At 46.3% G+C, this 12924-nt stretch overlaps 3 protein-coding genes across 5 annotated transcripts; 2 read left to right on the plus strand and 1 right to left on the minus strand.

The window, feature by feature from the left end:
- Positions 1–149: 149 nt before the first annotated feature.
- On the plus strand, positions 150–4352 carry LOC124193964 (WD repeat and HMG-box DNA-binding protein 1-like). Its single transcript, XM_046587950.1, has 12 exons — positions 150–392; positions 482–593; positions 662–813; positions 878–995; positions 1057–1302; positions 1370–1766; positions 1836–2432; positions 2497–3035; positions 3112–3359; positions 3435–3475; positions 3539–4044; positions 4107–4352. Exons 1-12 carry the CDS (start codon positions 328–330, stop codon positions 4212–4214), a joined length of 3129 nt encoding a protein of 1042 aa, XP_046443906.1. The 5' UTR covers positions 150–327; the 3' UTR covers positions 4215–4352.
- LOC124193968 (lysosomal cobalamin transporter ABCD4-like) lies at positions 4255–6788 on the minus strand. Its single transcript, XM_046587955.1, has 9 exons — positions 6635–6788; positions 6308–6575; positions 6123–6239; positions 5936–6061; positions 5540–5875; positions 5366–5458; positions 4964–5300; positions 4749–4888; positions 4255–4687 (listed from the first exon to the last, which is right to left on the minus strand). Exons 1-9 carry the CDS (start codon positions 6786–6788, stop codon positions 4408–4410), a joined length of 1851 nt encoding a protein of 616 aa, XP_046443911.1. The 3' UTR covers positions 4255–4407.
- Positions 6789–7577: 789 nt separating this feature from the next.
- LOC124193965 (synaptotagmin-16-like) lies at positions 7578–12907 on the plus strand. 3 transcript variants are annotated; one of them, XM_046587952.1, is made up of 7 exons: positions 7578–7713; positions 8262–8535; positions 8631–8909; positions 10052–10541; positions 10693–10821; positions 10905–11402; positions 11496–12907. In XM_046587952.1, the coding sequence occupies exons 2-7, from the start codon at positions 8270–8272 to the stop codon at positions 12039–12041; spliced, it is 2208 nt and encodes a 735-aa protein (XP_046443908.1). In that variant the 5' UTR covers positions 7578–7713; positions 8262–8269; the 3' UTR covers positions 12042–12907. The 3 variants fall into 3 exon arrangements, with proteins under 3 accessions (XP_046443908.1, XP_046443907.1, XP_046443909.1); XM_046587951.1 differs by lacking the exon at positions 7578–7713 and adding an exon at positions 7773–8151; XM_046587953.1 differs by lacking the exons at positions 7578–7713; positions 10693–10821 and adding an exon at positions 7776–8151 and having other exon boundaries at positions 10052–10403.
- Positions 12908–12924: the final 17 nt, after the last annotated feature.

The raw sequence follows: 12924 nt of genomic DNA on the forward strand, positions 1-12924 counted from the left end.
ACCAATTGAATTGCGTTGAACTGATACTGACTTCTGTCGAATCAACCATCTATCGATCTATTCGATCATTCAATCTGACGCTATTCAAATTTCCCTCCTTTTTTTGGATGATTTGTGTTGAGTAGGGCAATGCTGTTAGTCTGATTGGCGGGAATACAGACATCGGCTGCTGCCAAAGAAAAAAAGACGGTTTGCTGAGAGTTTTCAGTTTTGTGCTGGATGAATGTGTCAAAAGTGTTTCTGTTTTGAATCAAACAAAGTATCTCTACCTTCTTTGGAGTGAAATTATTTTTACGTTTGACTTCCGTCAAAGCTAAACTTCCCATAATGAAGCGGATGAAGTTTGCACACGTCGAAGGTCACACTGATCTAACTTATTCAGAAGATGGAGCGTAATTATTTTAATTTTCTTAGTTGACTATTTTTTTGGCCCATTAAATTTCAGTTAAACTTATCGCCTTATTCGTTTTTTTTTTGTTAGAAACATTATAACATGTGGTGCTGATGGAGATTATCGTGTTTGGAAAGGCTACGAGGATGATGATCCTGAATGTATTCGTGTTGGTGATGAAGCCACTGCCATCGCATTTAAAGTATTTCTAAAAGTTTTTTTTCAAAATTTAATGTGAAGAAATCTTCCGCTAATGATTGTCATTTGCAGAACAAAAAAGTATTTGTAGGAACCGACATGCATGTTCTGCAAATTTTTTCACATCCAGAAAACCAGACTGATGGTATTGTTACACGGTTCACTTCTACAATCACCCACATATCTGTTAATAAAGATGGATCAAAAGTTGCAGCTGGTTCAGGGTTTGCTGATTAGATTTAATTATAAACTTGAATATTTGATGTAACAACCAGTTTGATTTTACAGCGATATGACAATCAAGGTGAAAGATATTTATTCGAGCAGCAAGGCCAAAGAAATTGTTCTCACTGGGCACACTGCACCCATTCTCAGTGTCAGCCTGGATCCTAAATCAGAGTTCTTGGTAAGTTTGCATCTCAAAATTCCTCATTATCTGGCTCAAACTGTTTTTGTTTGTTTTGCAGGCTTCGAGTAGCTGTGATGGAACTGTCCGTGTCTGGTGTCTGACTACCAGCAAAGAACTTCAGTCTTGGCGATGGGGTCCTGCGAGTAACGATTTTGGAAATTCGCCATCTCTCTGCCGCATTAATTTTGAGCCTACGACTGGTCGCTACTTGGCCGTCCCATTTTTCCAGTCATCGACGGTCAAGATTCTGGAAAGAAGTTCTTGGAAAGAAGTTGCCGAACTCGTTGACGATCGTCTTAAAGACGTGAGTATTTCGAAGCAAATTTTTTCAAATCTTTTGTACAGTATGTAAAGTTTATTTCTTGTTGTAGATTTCCATTTGTTGCTGGTCTACTTGTGGCAAGTTTCTAGCTACCGCTTCCAAGGCTGGTGATATCCTCGTTTGGGATATGCAGACTAAAACTGTTGTCAACTCGTTTCAACACGAGAAAAAGACGCAAATCTGCAATATGGCATGGAACCCATCCATGACCACTCAAAAGGAGATTGCATTTTGCGACTGCAAGGGTTACCTTGGCTTGTTGGAAAATGTTACGGCTCAAGCGGAGGGCAAGGCGAAGCCAAGTGCAAAAGTGGCCAACTCATTGACGGATATTGGAGATGACGACGCAGAAATATCCATCAGCCAGATAAAGAAAGATACTGGATTCACCACCAACGCAGAAGACGGCCAAGATGTTTTCACAGGAGTTCAGTCGTATTCTATGGGTAGCTCATCATTTGTCTTATTATTATTTTTAATAGTATCTTTAAAATATGCAAATATTTTGTTCTCAGATTTTGATATCTTGGACGACGGAGCCTCTAAGATTAACAGCAGACCTTCAAGTCCTTTGGCTGGCCATTCCAGGCGCCCTTATCAATCCTCCAGTAAAAAACGAGAGCCATTTCAACCAGGGTCATCACCAGTCCATCTGCATCACCGGTATATGGTCTGGAACAATGTCGGAATCGTGAAATGTTTCGGAGAGGAAGGTGACCAAAGTGCCAGCAGCATCGAAGTCGAGTTCCACGACTCGTCCATCCACCATGGACTGCACATACCCAACACACTGGGCCACACTATGGCCTCACTTTCCAGCCAGGCTCTGCTGTTGGCCTGTCCGGCACAGGAAGATAGCCCCAGTCGGATTGTCTGTGTCAACTTTGCTGCCTGGGATGGACACAAAGAGTGGGCGACCACCTTGCCACTCGGGGAAGGTGCTCTAGCCTTGGCCGCCGGCGATGCCTGGGTGGCAGTGGCCACCTCCAGGAATTTGCTTCGACTCTTTTCAAATTCTGGGCTCCAGCGTGCCATGATTTCTCTCCCTGGACCTATACTCTGCCTGGCCGGCCACGGCTCCAAACTCTTTATGGCTTATCATTCTTCACTGGGTTAGTGCCATTGTGGCTTGATTTTAAAAAGATAATTAATTTAATCCACAATTGAATCTCACAGGAATGTTTAGCGAACAATCTATCGGCTATGCACTGGTGGGCATCGACAGGAAATCTCCGATTGGTTACGAATGGCTGGCCAATCCGCAAACTCTTCCCCTCGGCCCGGAGTGTGACTTATCGTGGGCCGGATTCAGTGACGAAGGAACGCTGGCCACGATGGACAGCAGCGGTCTCCTGCAAGTGCAACTTCGATCCGGCATGTGGATGCCTCTGCTGGACACGAGGCAGAACGTCAAGGGTAAATCCGACCACTACTTTCTGATCGGATTGAGCGAGCTGGAGAAATGCGTCCGTTGCGTGCTGTGCAAGGGCGCCCGCTACCCTCCCACCTTGCCACGCCCCAACATGTCCTTGCTGGACGTCAGACTGCCGCTGTGTGACGGCGCCAATGAGAAAACTCAGCTGGAAGAAGCCCTGATTCAGTCGACGCTGCAAATCCAGCTGACTGGCACCTTGGACCAGACGGGATTTGACGTGGATGACCCCAGGGATAAGGCCGACCGCTTGTCCAAGGAATCGTTGATGAAGATGTTCGCCGTCAGTCACCCGCCCATGTTCGTGTTGTTGTTGTTCAAGCCAATGCTGATGATCTATTCTTCTACCTTTTTTGCAGCTGGCCTGTCAGGCCGAGAGGGAGGTCCGAGCGGTGGAAGTGGCCGAATGGATGCCCAGCGAGCAATTGCTCCAGCTGGCCGTCAAGTACGCAACGCGAGCTAGGAAACGCCAGCTGGCCAACCGACTGACGGAGATGGCCGAGCAACTAGTCAGGGATCGTGAAGCCGAAGAAACTTTGTATATGGAACCGACACGAAGTTCATATCTCTCATCAAATGCTTCTAATAATACGATAGACGATGACAGGTATTTAATTAAAAACAAAATCTATTACTTGATGGGATTCGTTGGTAATTTTTTCTAATACTGGTTTTTTATCAGGGATATGTTTATTTCTACTCCACCTGTTCTCGAGATCGAAGGTAAACGAAATGAAATGACTTAAATCATTGATCATTTGATTTAATTGGTTCTTTTTCCTTTAGACAATCCGATCCTACAAGCCAGGCAGAGGAAAACTTCTGCTTTTGGAGCCCCAGCGGCGGTCGCTGTTATAGAAGCTGGCAAATCCATCCGGCCGTTGAGTCAGAGCAGGAAAAATCCTTTCGCCAAAAAGACCTCGGACGATTCGTCTTCAGCAACGCCTTCCCCTCGTGGTCTGGCCGCTTTTGATCAGCCCAAAGTCACCCAAACGAAACCGACAACAACTGGGCCGTCGAAGGAAAACGTCAAAGCCAAAGCGACGAAACAGCCGACGCTCTTCGGCATGAAGAAGGCCGCGAAAGACAGTAGTCCAGCACCCGCCCAAGAAATGTCTTCAGAATCCCAAGATCCTCTGCCCAGCCCTGCTCAGCCTCCCAAAACGGGCTTTCTGCTTTGGTTTGATCAAAACAGATCTCAGTTTATGTCAGACAATCCAGAATGTAACGAGGCCGAACTGGTTCGGCTAGGAGCCCAGAAATTTAAATCTCTTTCAGAAGAAGAACGCCAGGTGGGTTATTCATCAAAGTTTACTTATTTAATGACTATAATATGGGTTTTTTCCGCATACAGAAATACAACCGGAAACGGAAGTCGTCGGGAGATGCCGAACAGTCGGAAGAAACTGTCAAAAAGACGAGACCAACCCTTGCCGAAAGACTTTCTACTTTCGAAGCCTAAACTACAATTTCTTATTTTTTTAGAAATCATTTCTTTAGTATAAAGCCTTTTTTTTTTTTAATGATGGGCCGTCTATATTATTTCCCAACGTCAAGTTACAAGTGTGTTTGAAAAATAAAAACTAATCTTATAAAATAGTCTAATCTGCCATGGAGCTGGTCCGCTGTGTTGCATTTGTCGGGTCGGAAGATTTTCAACTGGAACGATCGTCGTTGTGGTTTGAAATCGATTCCAGTGTCCAGCTGCCGTCTCCTTTGAGGTGGAGGACCTTTTTGTGGAAGGCACGAAGTGAGGCGCGATGGCCGACGCTGACTAGAGTGATGCCCTTGTCGACGGCTGCACTGTACAGCAATTGTTCCATTTCCATGTCCAGGGCGGATGTGGCTTCGTCTAGGAACGCCATGGCCGGCCGGTGGTACAGCAAACGAATAAAGGACAACCGCTGCATTTCACCAGGTGAAAGAACATCGTACCTAAGTCATAAAAACATTATATAAAACCAATTTTTCAATTTAATAAATTACTTTTTCATACCAATTCCATTCAACCGGACGATCCAGGCCACCAATGCGGCTCATCAAGCCATCCAATTTCATTTTCTGCAAGTAGTTGAGCAATTCTTCCGTTTCGTCGTTGGTAATCAGCTCTAAATCGACGCTTAACGGGAACGTAATCTAATCCAAAACGAACGTAAACTGTATACTGGAAACGGACCCACAAAGTAATATAGGTAGGTTAATTATATATACCTGTTCCCGTAGCGTGCCGTCCGTCAGATATGGTTTCTGCGGTAGAAAGAGAACACCGCACGGCCCGGGGGTGTAGTGGGCCGTCAAGTTTCCTCGGCTAAGTCTCCAGAGGCCGCGCAGTAGTCGCAGTAAACTTGTTTTACCTGCCGAGCTGCTGCCGGTAATGAGCAGGCTCTCGCCCGGTTTCAAGTGCAGGCAAAGATCCTTGACCAGCTCGTCGGTTCTTCCGGGAGCTTTGAACGCCACGCCCTCCATGATGTATCCGTCGTCCTCCGTGTTCACCTCGTCAAACATTCCAGTCGTATTTTTCGTGCTAATACTGACTACTTTCAGATCACTTTAACAAATGAATAAAAATATTACATTATCGTTATTGATTTAAAGATAACAAAAATGTAGTACTTGTTTCCTAATGTTTCCGAACAATTCCGGTCGTGTAGTTGCTGCAAACGTTCGATAAGTTCGGAGACTCGGTGAGTCACGCCTGCGAGTTGACTAAATTATTGACGAGAGCGCAAAATCCATATTATAGACGCTAATTATTTAGAGCCAGTCGCTATTGTACAATTGACTTACGTCACGCTGGAAGACAAATCAACTAAAGTGCTGAAGGTGGATATGAGGTAGATGCAAACAAAGGCGTTTTGACTGATAAGGGCACTGAGTTCAGCGGGGGAAATGTCGTCATAGCGGCCGGAGAAAATGGGGACGGCCAACGCCAAATAACTGATGATGCTGCCCAGGTAATCAAACATGTTGACAGCCAAATTGAGGAAGAACTGACGGCCGTACAGGCTGTGCTGAGTTTTGAGCAGGACGTCTAATTTGTTGTTGGTTTTCGATTCTTCCAGCCTGGCGCCAGTCAGGAAAGCCAATGATTCTGCATTACTCCTAATTTGCATATGTTTGTACCTGAATTTAAAATAATAATATTAAAACTATTTGATCAGTGTGAATTTGAAATATCCTCACCTAAAGTCACCCTCTCGACGTTCGTTTTTCACCACCCAAGCCACAATGGGTGACATGAGCAATTTGTTTACCACAGTTCCAACAATGAAAAATAAGAAACACGATGTAGGGCCAACCCATCCTGTCCTGTTGAATCAGCTAGAATTAGAAACATTCAACTCAAAATATGTTAAGTTAATATGAATACCCAACATAGGCTTTGTAGCTGTAGTAGGATATTGTAAATGGAGAAACTACAACTTTTATGGCAACACTGCTGAACACAAGGCACAAAATGTTGATGTCTGCAGTTATCCTCTGATCACTTGAGAAATTAAAAAATTAAAATATATAGTATAAAAATCAAGGAAATGGAATGAAAAATCAGCTTACGGGTTGTCTACAAATTTATCAAGAACATTGAGCTGGTAGTAGTTGATCCCAGTAAAGTACAGACGATGAACAGCTCTGGTGAGGAGCTGCCTCCAGGTCAAATTGAGGATCTGTGAAATGTATGTTTTGACAGCCTTGTTGACTGCAACAGCCAGAATGATTCCCACACTTTTGAGAGTTTGATTTATGAACCCGGGGAGATCCTTTTCACCCAGGACCTGGTAGAATCCGCTGGGTATCAAGCCAACTCCATAAATGATGAACTCGTCTACAAAATCCAGACATGAAGGAATTCGAAAAAGCAAATCAACAACCAAACTGTATTACCCAAAAGAGCCACCAACAGGAGCAGTGCAAATAGACCCAGTGGCAGAGAGAAGATGCCGGGGAAAAGAAGATGCTGGAGCCTCCAGAAACGACGGAAAAAGCTGACGTTGAATCCGTGATCCCTGGCATCATCTTCCTCCTCTTTAGTCGTCATGTCGATCGACTGACGTCCGCTTCGACTGCTGCCAGCCGGTGATCGATTTCAAGGTCCAATATCCTGTCTCTCAATATCTGGACAGTGTTATCGCGTCATTGTGATATAATGCCTAAAGGAATTTGACTATTGGGTTCAAATCTGGAATACCATGTACATGTGTGGTGGCCCCTCCAGTAATAATAATATTGCTTGTTTACATGTCTGCTATCTTACATTTGCAGCGATGCCTTTCATCATCTAATTCAACTCAATTTCTTTAAAATGTTTCATATTTCCAGGCTGCCACTAGAAATAACTGCGAAAAAAAACTGACATCTCTCTCCATAATGCAGCCATCACATTTGATTAGGAGCGAAAAAGTGTTGAAAATGGCGCCGTTTGACAGGAGCGAAAAAGGAGCAACAGCTCGAAAGCCGAATAAAAAGAAGAAAAGAAAAATGTGCGCCGAAAAGAAATGCCGGGTCGAGCAGAAAGGATTCCCCGGTGGATTCCCCCCTCCGGTTATCGATTGAACTGTGAGAAAGAGATGTTGATATCTATTTGACGACGAGTTGGTTTGACTGCAAGGCGTATTGTTACGGCGACGGCGTAAAGACGTTCGAAGCGGAGGGCGCATGAGCCGAATGGCCCCGATCCTTCGACCCTCCTGCGAGCGATTGTTTGGCGGAGGGGATTTGAGAGTTTGCCAGGGCCGTCGACGGGGGCCGGACTCGTCTGTCTCTCTCCTATTTCCCGCTCGATATGAAGCCACACATTTCCCGCTCTGTCCTCTGATTGTCGAACAAAACCAAAGTGTGACACACGTTGACCAAAAAGGATAATTTAGTCCCCCCTACCAAACGACGAGCAGCAGCAGACAAGACGTCCAAACAGTGAAAATGTCCGTCAGTTGTCGGTGTCCGTCGTCCAACAGCTGAAGAAGGTAAGAACCACATACATACATCATCATCTCTTGTCTAACAACTGAAAGAAAACCCTCCCAACAGCTTTTGGTTTGCTGCTGCAGCCGCCATTCTTGTCTAGAGTTTTCAGAGACCTGGCATGTCGTCCTATCTAGAATTGTGTGTGTACATTGGTAGTGGTTGAAACAACTTTTTTTTTTCGTCGCTCAGTCAATATTTATTAATGAGCGCACAGCTGTGTTGCGCACCTGCCAGCTCTCCCCCTCTCTCTCGATATTTTCACGAGACAAAATTTCCCATTTCGCCATTAAGGCCTTGTTGACGCCGGAGCACATGCACTACTACACTAGAGATAGATGTTAGAGACTTTGTTGTTAGTAGAAAACGGCCATTTCTCTTTTCAATCATGTACACGACGACCGCTAATAACGACACTATCCCGACAACCCAAAATCCTGGTCAGTTTGATTTCATTTTCATTTTAATTTTGGCGGTTCATTTTTTGGTTTTGTTCACGATGAATTTTTTAATTGAGAATAAGAAATGATCGGTTGGCATTATTGAAAAGGTTCTTGGATGGAGGAGACGGAACCGTGGTGGCCCGGTTTGTTGGTGGCCGTCGTGAGCAGTTTGATCCTGCTGTTGTTTCTCGTCACCTTATTGGTGCATCACCTGCCTCCGCTACAGAAATGGCTCCTGCCCGTCCTCACTCGCATCGCCCCACCTACCAACAACAAAACGGCCCAAACCGCCAATCCCACCCAGCAGCAGACGGACGGATATGACCAGGTCGACGCCGGATCGTCCTCACATGAACAGCCTCATCATCCGCTCTATCCCAGGTGAGTCGTCCAGTTAGAAAAAGGCCGTTGGGTACGTCTACAATAAATGTGTGACCCATGTGGCTTATATTGTTAACTCGGGGGTGGGGATCCAGGAGCCGGCCATCCCGTCCCAGTTCACTGCCATGCTTGCCGGAAGAGAAATTGGCCTATTATCCGTCACCGACGTCGGTGGTGGCCGTGGCGGCGGCGGCGGCTGCCCAGGCAGCCCAGGCGGCCGCCATGCCCCACCGGCCACATTCGTTTTATCCGCCGGACGAGGAGGATGAACCGGAGGACGACGACGACGATTGCACCACTCCGCAACAACAGCCGCCGTATCCGCCGCAGCAGCGAGGCCGCGTCCATCACAAGCTCAATCTGGCCCTGCACAGGTATACCAACAACAACAACCTGGAACAACTTGTTAGTCATTTTTTCCAGTTGCGGTTGGGTGTAGTAGAGATAGTAAATCCCACGGCGTCCTATCTAATCTCTCCTTCCGCAGGATCGATGTCGTTTTCATCGATCACCATGTAACCAACAGCTGCGATAATGTGGCCCAGGGAGCGAGAGGCTGTGTGTGAATGAACCTCCTATGTAGTAGCTCCTTCCCAGGAAGGAAAGGGAGGGAGGGAGGTAACCTTCATAGTGCGTCATGGACTGCAGATGAGATTTATCGATTGGCTTTTCTTATACCTACGATATTCCAGGCCACTGCGATCCCGATTGTTTTTTTTTTCTTTCCTTCATATGTTGTTGTTGTTGTTGTTAGTCAGCCGGATTGGATATAATCATAACAAGACAAGAACAAAAAAGATGTATAAGATCTGATCTACTACCCCCTACACCCCCATTGATCGTCCAGGGACATCACGGACGATTTGTCGGGCGTCCATCCTTTTATTCCCCCCCCCCCCCCCATCCACCTTATTTGTTTTTTTCTTCCACCCCAGGGAGGATGGGAAAAAGATTTTCTGAAAATTGCATCCGGCCGACTATTTTTTGGCGCATTCAAATCTGCCATGGCGAATTTTGTTTCTTCGCCCAGGGAGGGTGGGGGTCACGCAGAGTTGATATAACCGTTCGATATTATTATGATTATTATATGGACGGTCGCATTGGTTGGCTGAGAATCTAAGCGCCCAGCACACCCATCATGCCGTGTGTGTGTGTACAGAGTACACACACAAACACACACACAACTCACAATGGATCGAGAGAGAGAGAGAGAGTACAAGGAGAAAGTACACCGTTAGAACCTTGAAACTATTGATTTCTCCCTGCCAACAGACACAGCAGACCCCCCCACCAACCACCAAAACTCTCCGACACAAATGTGCATGTAATAAAATAGCGACTCTATGCAAACTTCCCCCCTTCCATCGCTGGATATATAGTCTAATAGCCGGCGGCTAATTGCGTCCAGCTCAAAACAATTCCGGCGGATCGTGTTATGAATTAATCCAACATCAATTTTTTGGTGGGGTTTATTTATGTGTGATGGTCTATTCACCTCATCCGTCTTAAAAAAAAGTGATGGATCGGAGGCGAGTAATTCATCATCATCGGCCAGCGCCATCAACGATCATCCGGACCATCCTCCTCCGTCTTCTCACCACCACCACCAGCACCACCAGCATCAGCACCATCACTCAAAGGAGAGCGAGCAGAGGCGCCAGCAGCATCGATCATCGGCCGAGGCCGTTTTGAGGCAGCGGGCCGCCAATCGCTCCCAAGATTTGGCTCATCATCAGCAGCAGCAGCAGCAGCAGAGGCTGCTCCTCGATCACGAGGATATCCAGCGGCTCGACGAGTGGACGGCCCATCACCAGCCGTCGGCAGCCAATAGTCTGCGCCAATCCAGCCTGGCCGAAACCGACTGCGACGTAAGTAACCAACTGCAGCAACGCTGTCCAGTAGCAATTGAATCGCATGACCCCGACGTCAATAGTCCAATCCGACCCGTCGGTCCCGATGTGCCCAGCCTTCACCCGACGACGGACGACGTCGTCCTAGATATGCCGGTAAGTCCAGTTGACTGCACAGGGGAGAGATAATGATGGCGATGCATGTTGTTCAAGTTGTTACATTTATGGATTGACTGTAGACATGACAATCTGTCGTTTGCATGGCTTGTTGTTTGATTCTGTCTTGTATATTGTCGGCCATATATAGTCCGCTCGCTGCACGTTGAATAAGCCCAGTAGTAGAACTCTAAGCCGCAGTCTGGCCGTCCTGACGGCAACCGGCATGGACCGCATTCGCTCGATGATCCACCTGGACACGGGAAGTAGAACAAGATCCGTATGTCAAATTAACTTTCTATGAATTGAATTGAATCAACTGTTTTAATTGATTTGACATAAGATTTTGGTTGGTTATTCCAGGAGAGCATGATTGACATGACGGACATGTCCAGCACTTTTGGCGAATCGGAATCGGTGACTGGATCGGTGATCCTGCCGGGTCCCAACCGGATTGCCAACAAGGCCGTCATCGAGATGGGCTTCTCCTACAATTCCGTGTCGGGCAAGCTCGTCGTCCGGCTGGTGGAGCTGCGCCAGCTCACCTCCGCCAGCCGCAACACCTCCGTCCAGTTGCGATTGCTCCTGCTGCCGGACCGGAAGCAGCGCTGCAAGAGCAAATTGCGCTACACCAACGAAGATGGCAGCACCGTCAGTTTGATGGAAACGTTCGTCTTCAGCCGGATCGAGCCCGGCGAATTGAGCAGCACCGGCATCCGTCTGCGGCTCTACTGCTCGGAACGACTCCGGCGTGAGAGGCTCCTAGGGGAAGCTTTCGTCGGTCTCGCCTCCATGACCCTGGATCACCAACGAGAGCAGTCACTTCTCGTCGCCCTGGAGACCAAATCCGGACCGTTCAAAGTGAGTTTAGACACAACTGCCCATCCATCCGTCCGTCCGTCCACAAGTCACGGACGAAAGAATTGGTCAAATTTCTGTTTAATTCGATTTTAGAAGTCGCTGGCCGCCCTGGGGCGGAGCACAAGCAGCAGTAGCAGCCGGGGCGACATTAGTCCGACCTCAATCGGTCCGTCGGAGCAGTGGCCACCGGAAATGATTCCGCCGAGAAACGGCATCCCGGAATTGCTTCTGGGATTGGCCTACAATGGGACGACCGGCCGTTTGTCGGTGGAAATCCTGCGGGCGGCCTCGCTAAGGAGTTGGACGTCCAATCGGTCGCCGGACGCCTGTGTCAAAGTCCTCCTCCTGACCCAAACCGGACAGGAGCTCGGCCGGGCCAAAACGGCTCCCAAGAGAAACTCGGACGGCGGACCCACCTGGATGGAGACGTTCGCCTTCCAGGTGACGCTCTTCCAGCTGGCCGAAGTGACGCTGCTCATCTCAGTTGTCAATAAGCGAAGTCTCAAGCGCCGGGAACTGCTCGGCTGGATCTCGTTGGGTTTCGACAGTTCGGTCGATCAGCAAACGGAACATTGGCAGGAAATGAGGGAAGCAACCGGAGAACAAATCTGCCACTGGCACGCTCTTCTACCACCTTAACCACGATTCAATCTTCTAGATAGCCTGCGGGGGGAAATAGAAAAAAAAAGTTAAATCAATTATGATATATAATATATACAGTCTAAATTATGATGTGTATAAATTTCAAACCTCTTCTTTCTCTCCATTGTGATTCAAAAATTTCATTTTTTCAAAACTTACACAACAACAAAAGTTAAAAAAGTAAAAAAAGAAAAAAAAAATTAACCAAATCTCTATTTGATCGGTGGTGGTTTTTCAAATTCTCTCTCAAATGATAAAAATGTTCTTTTTACGAATTTATTTCATATAAGAAAAAACAACAAAAAACGTCACGTTTCAATACGTCCAGTCAAAGTTTTTTTATCCTCGTCTCGCCATTTATAAATTCTTCATCTTTGATCAACCCAAATGTCTTTGTTTGTTTCCCGTTTGTTCCTCTTCATCGACATCCAGTCTCATATGTGCACTTTTTGATATCTCTTCGTTCAATTTATACTTATCACGCGGTCTCACACATGTGAAAACTCCACAAAAACCATTCGTCTATAGCCTTACATTGAAAAACAGAAGAAAGAAATATCTGCCGAGCATTCCTCTTAATTTGTTGTCCAACTCTGTCGCCGGTTTTTTTACAAACGATGATGCAAAACCATATTGAAAAATCAGTTGCGGAAGACAAGCGTTTTTATTATCATCATATTTGGCATCAAGAAAAGTGGGCTGGGGGACGGTTCGCCAATCCGTTTTCGAAATAACACTCACTTTTTTCGTATATATATATTTAATCGATCATATTACTATAATAATATTCTGTAGCACGAATATTGCTCCACTTTTTTTATCGATCGAAAACAATACAAAAAAACAAAACATTCCAAATTAAATAATCTGTCAACGTCTC

This window comes from Daphnia pulex, chromosome 5, assembly GCF_021134715.1.
Source record: "Daphnia pulex isolate KAP4 chromosome 5, ASM2113471v1".
NCBI lineage: Eukaryota > Metazoa > Arthropoda > Branchiopoda > Diplostraca > Daphniidae > Daphnia > Daphnia pulex.

Bases quoted from the DNA above. Each gene is read 5' to 3' on its own strand.
- LOC124193964 (XM_046587950.1), top strand. From the start codon at position 328: ATGAAGCGGATGAAGTTTGCACACGTCGAAGGTCACACTGATCTAACT. The intron at 2,433-2,496 runs GTTAGTGCCATT...TGAATCTCACAG, and splicing joins GGCTTATCATTCTTCACTGG to GAATGTTTAGCGAACAATCT. The intron at 3,476-3,538 runs GTAAACGAAATG...TTTTTCCTTTAG, and splicing joins ACCTGTTCTCGAGATCGAAG to ACAATCCGATCCTACAAGCC.
- LOC124193968 (XM_046587955.1), bottom strand. From the start codon at position 6,788: ATGACGACTAAAGAGGAGGAAGATGATGCCAGGGATCACGGATTCAAC. The intron at 6,240-6,307 runs GTAAGCTGATTT...TAATTTCTCAAG, and splicing joins GATAAATTTGTAGACAACCC to TGATCAGAGGATAACTGCAG. The intron at 5,876-5,935 runs GTGAGGATATTT...TTTTAAATTCAG, and splicing joins CGTCGAGAGGGTGACTTTAG to GTACAAACATATGCAAATTA.
- LOC124193965 (XM_046587951.1), top strand. From the start codon at position 8,100: ATGTACACGACGACCGCTAATAACGACACTATCCCGACAACCCAAAAT. The intron at 8,536-8,630 runs GTGAGTCGTCCA...GTGGGGATCCAG, and splicing joins CATCATCCGCTCTATCCCAG to GAGCCGGCCATCCCGTCCCA. The intron at 8,910-10,051 runs GTATACCAACAA...CTTAAAAAAAAG, and splicing joins CTCAATCTGGCCCTGCACAG to TGATGGATCGGAGGCGAGTA.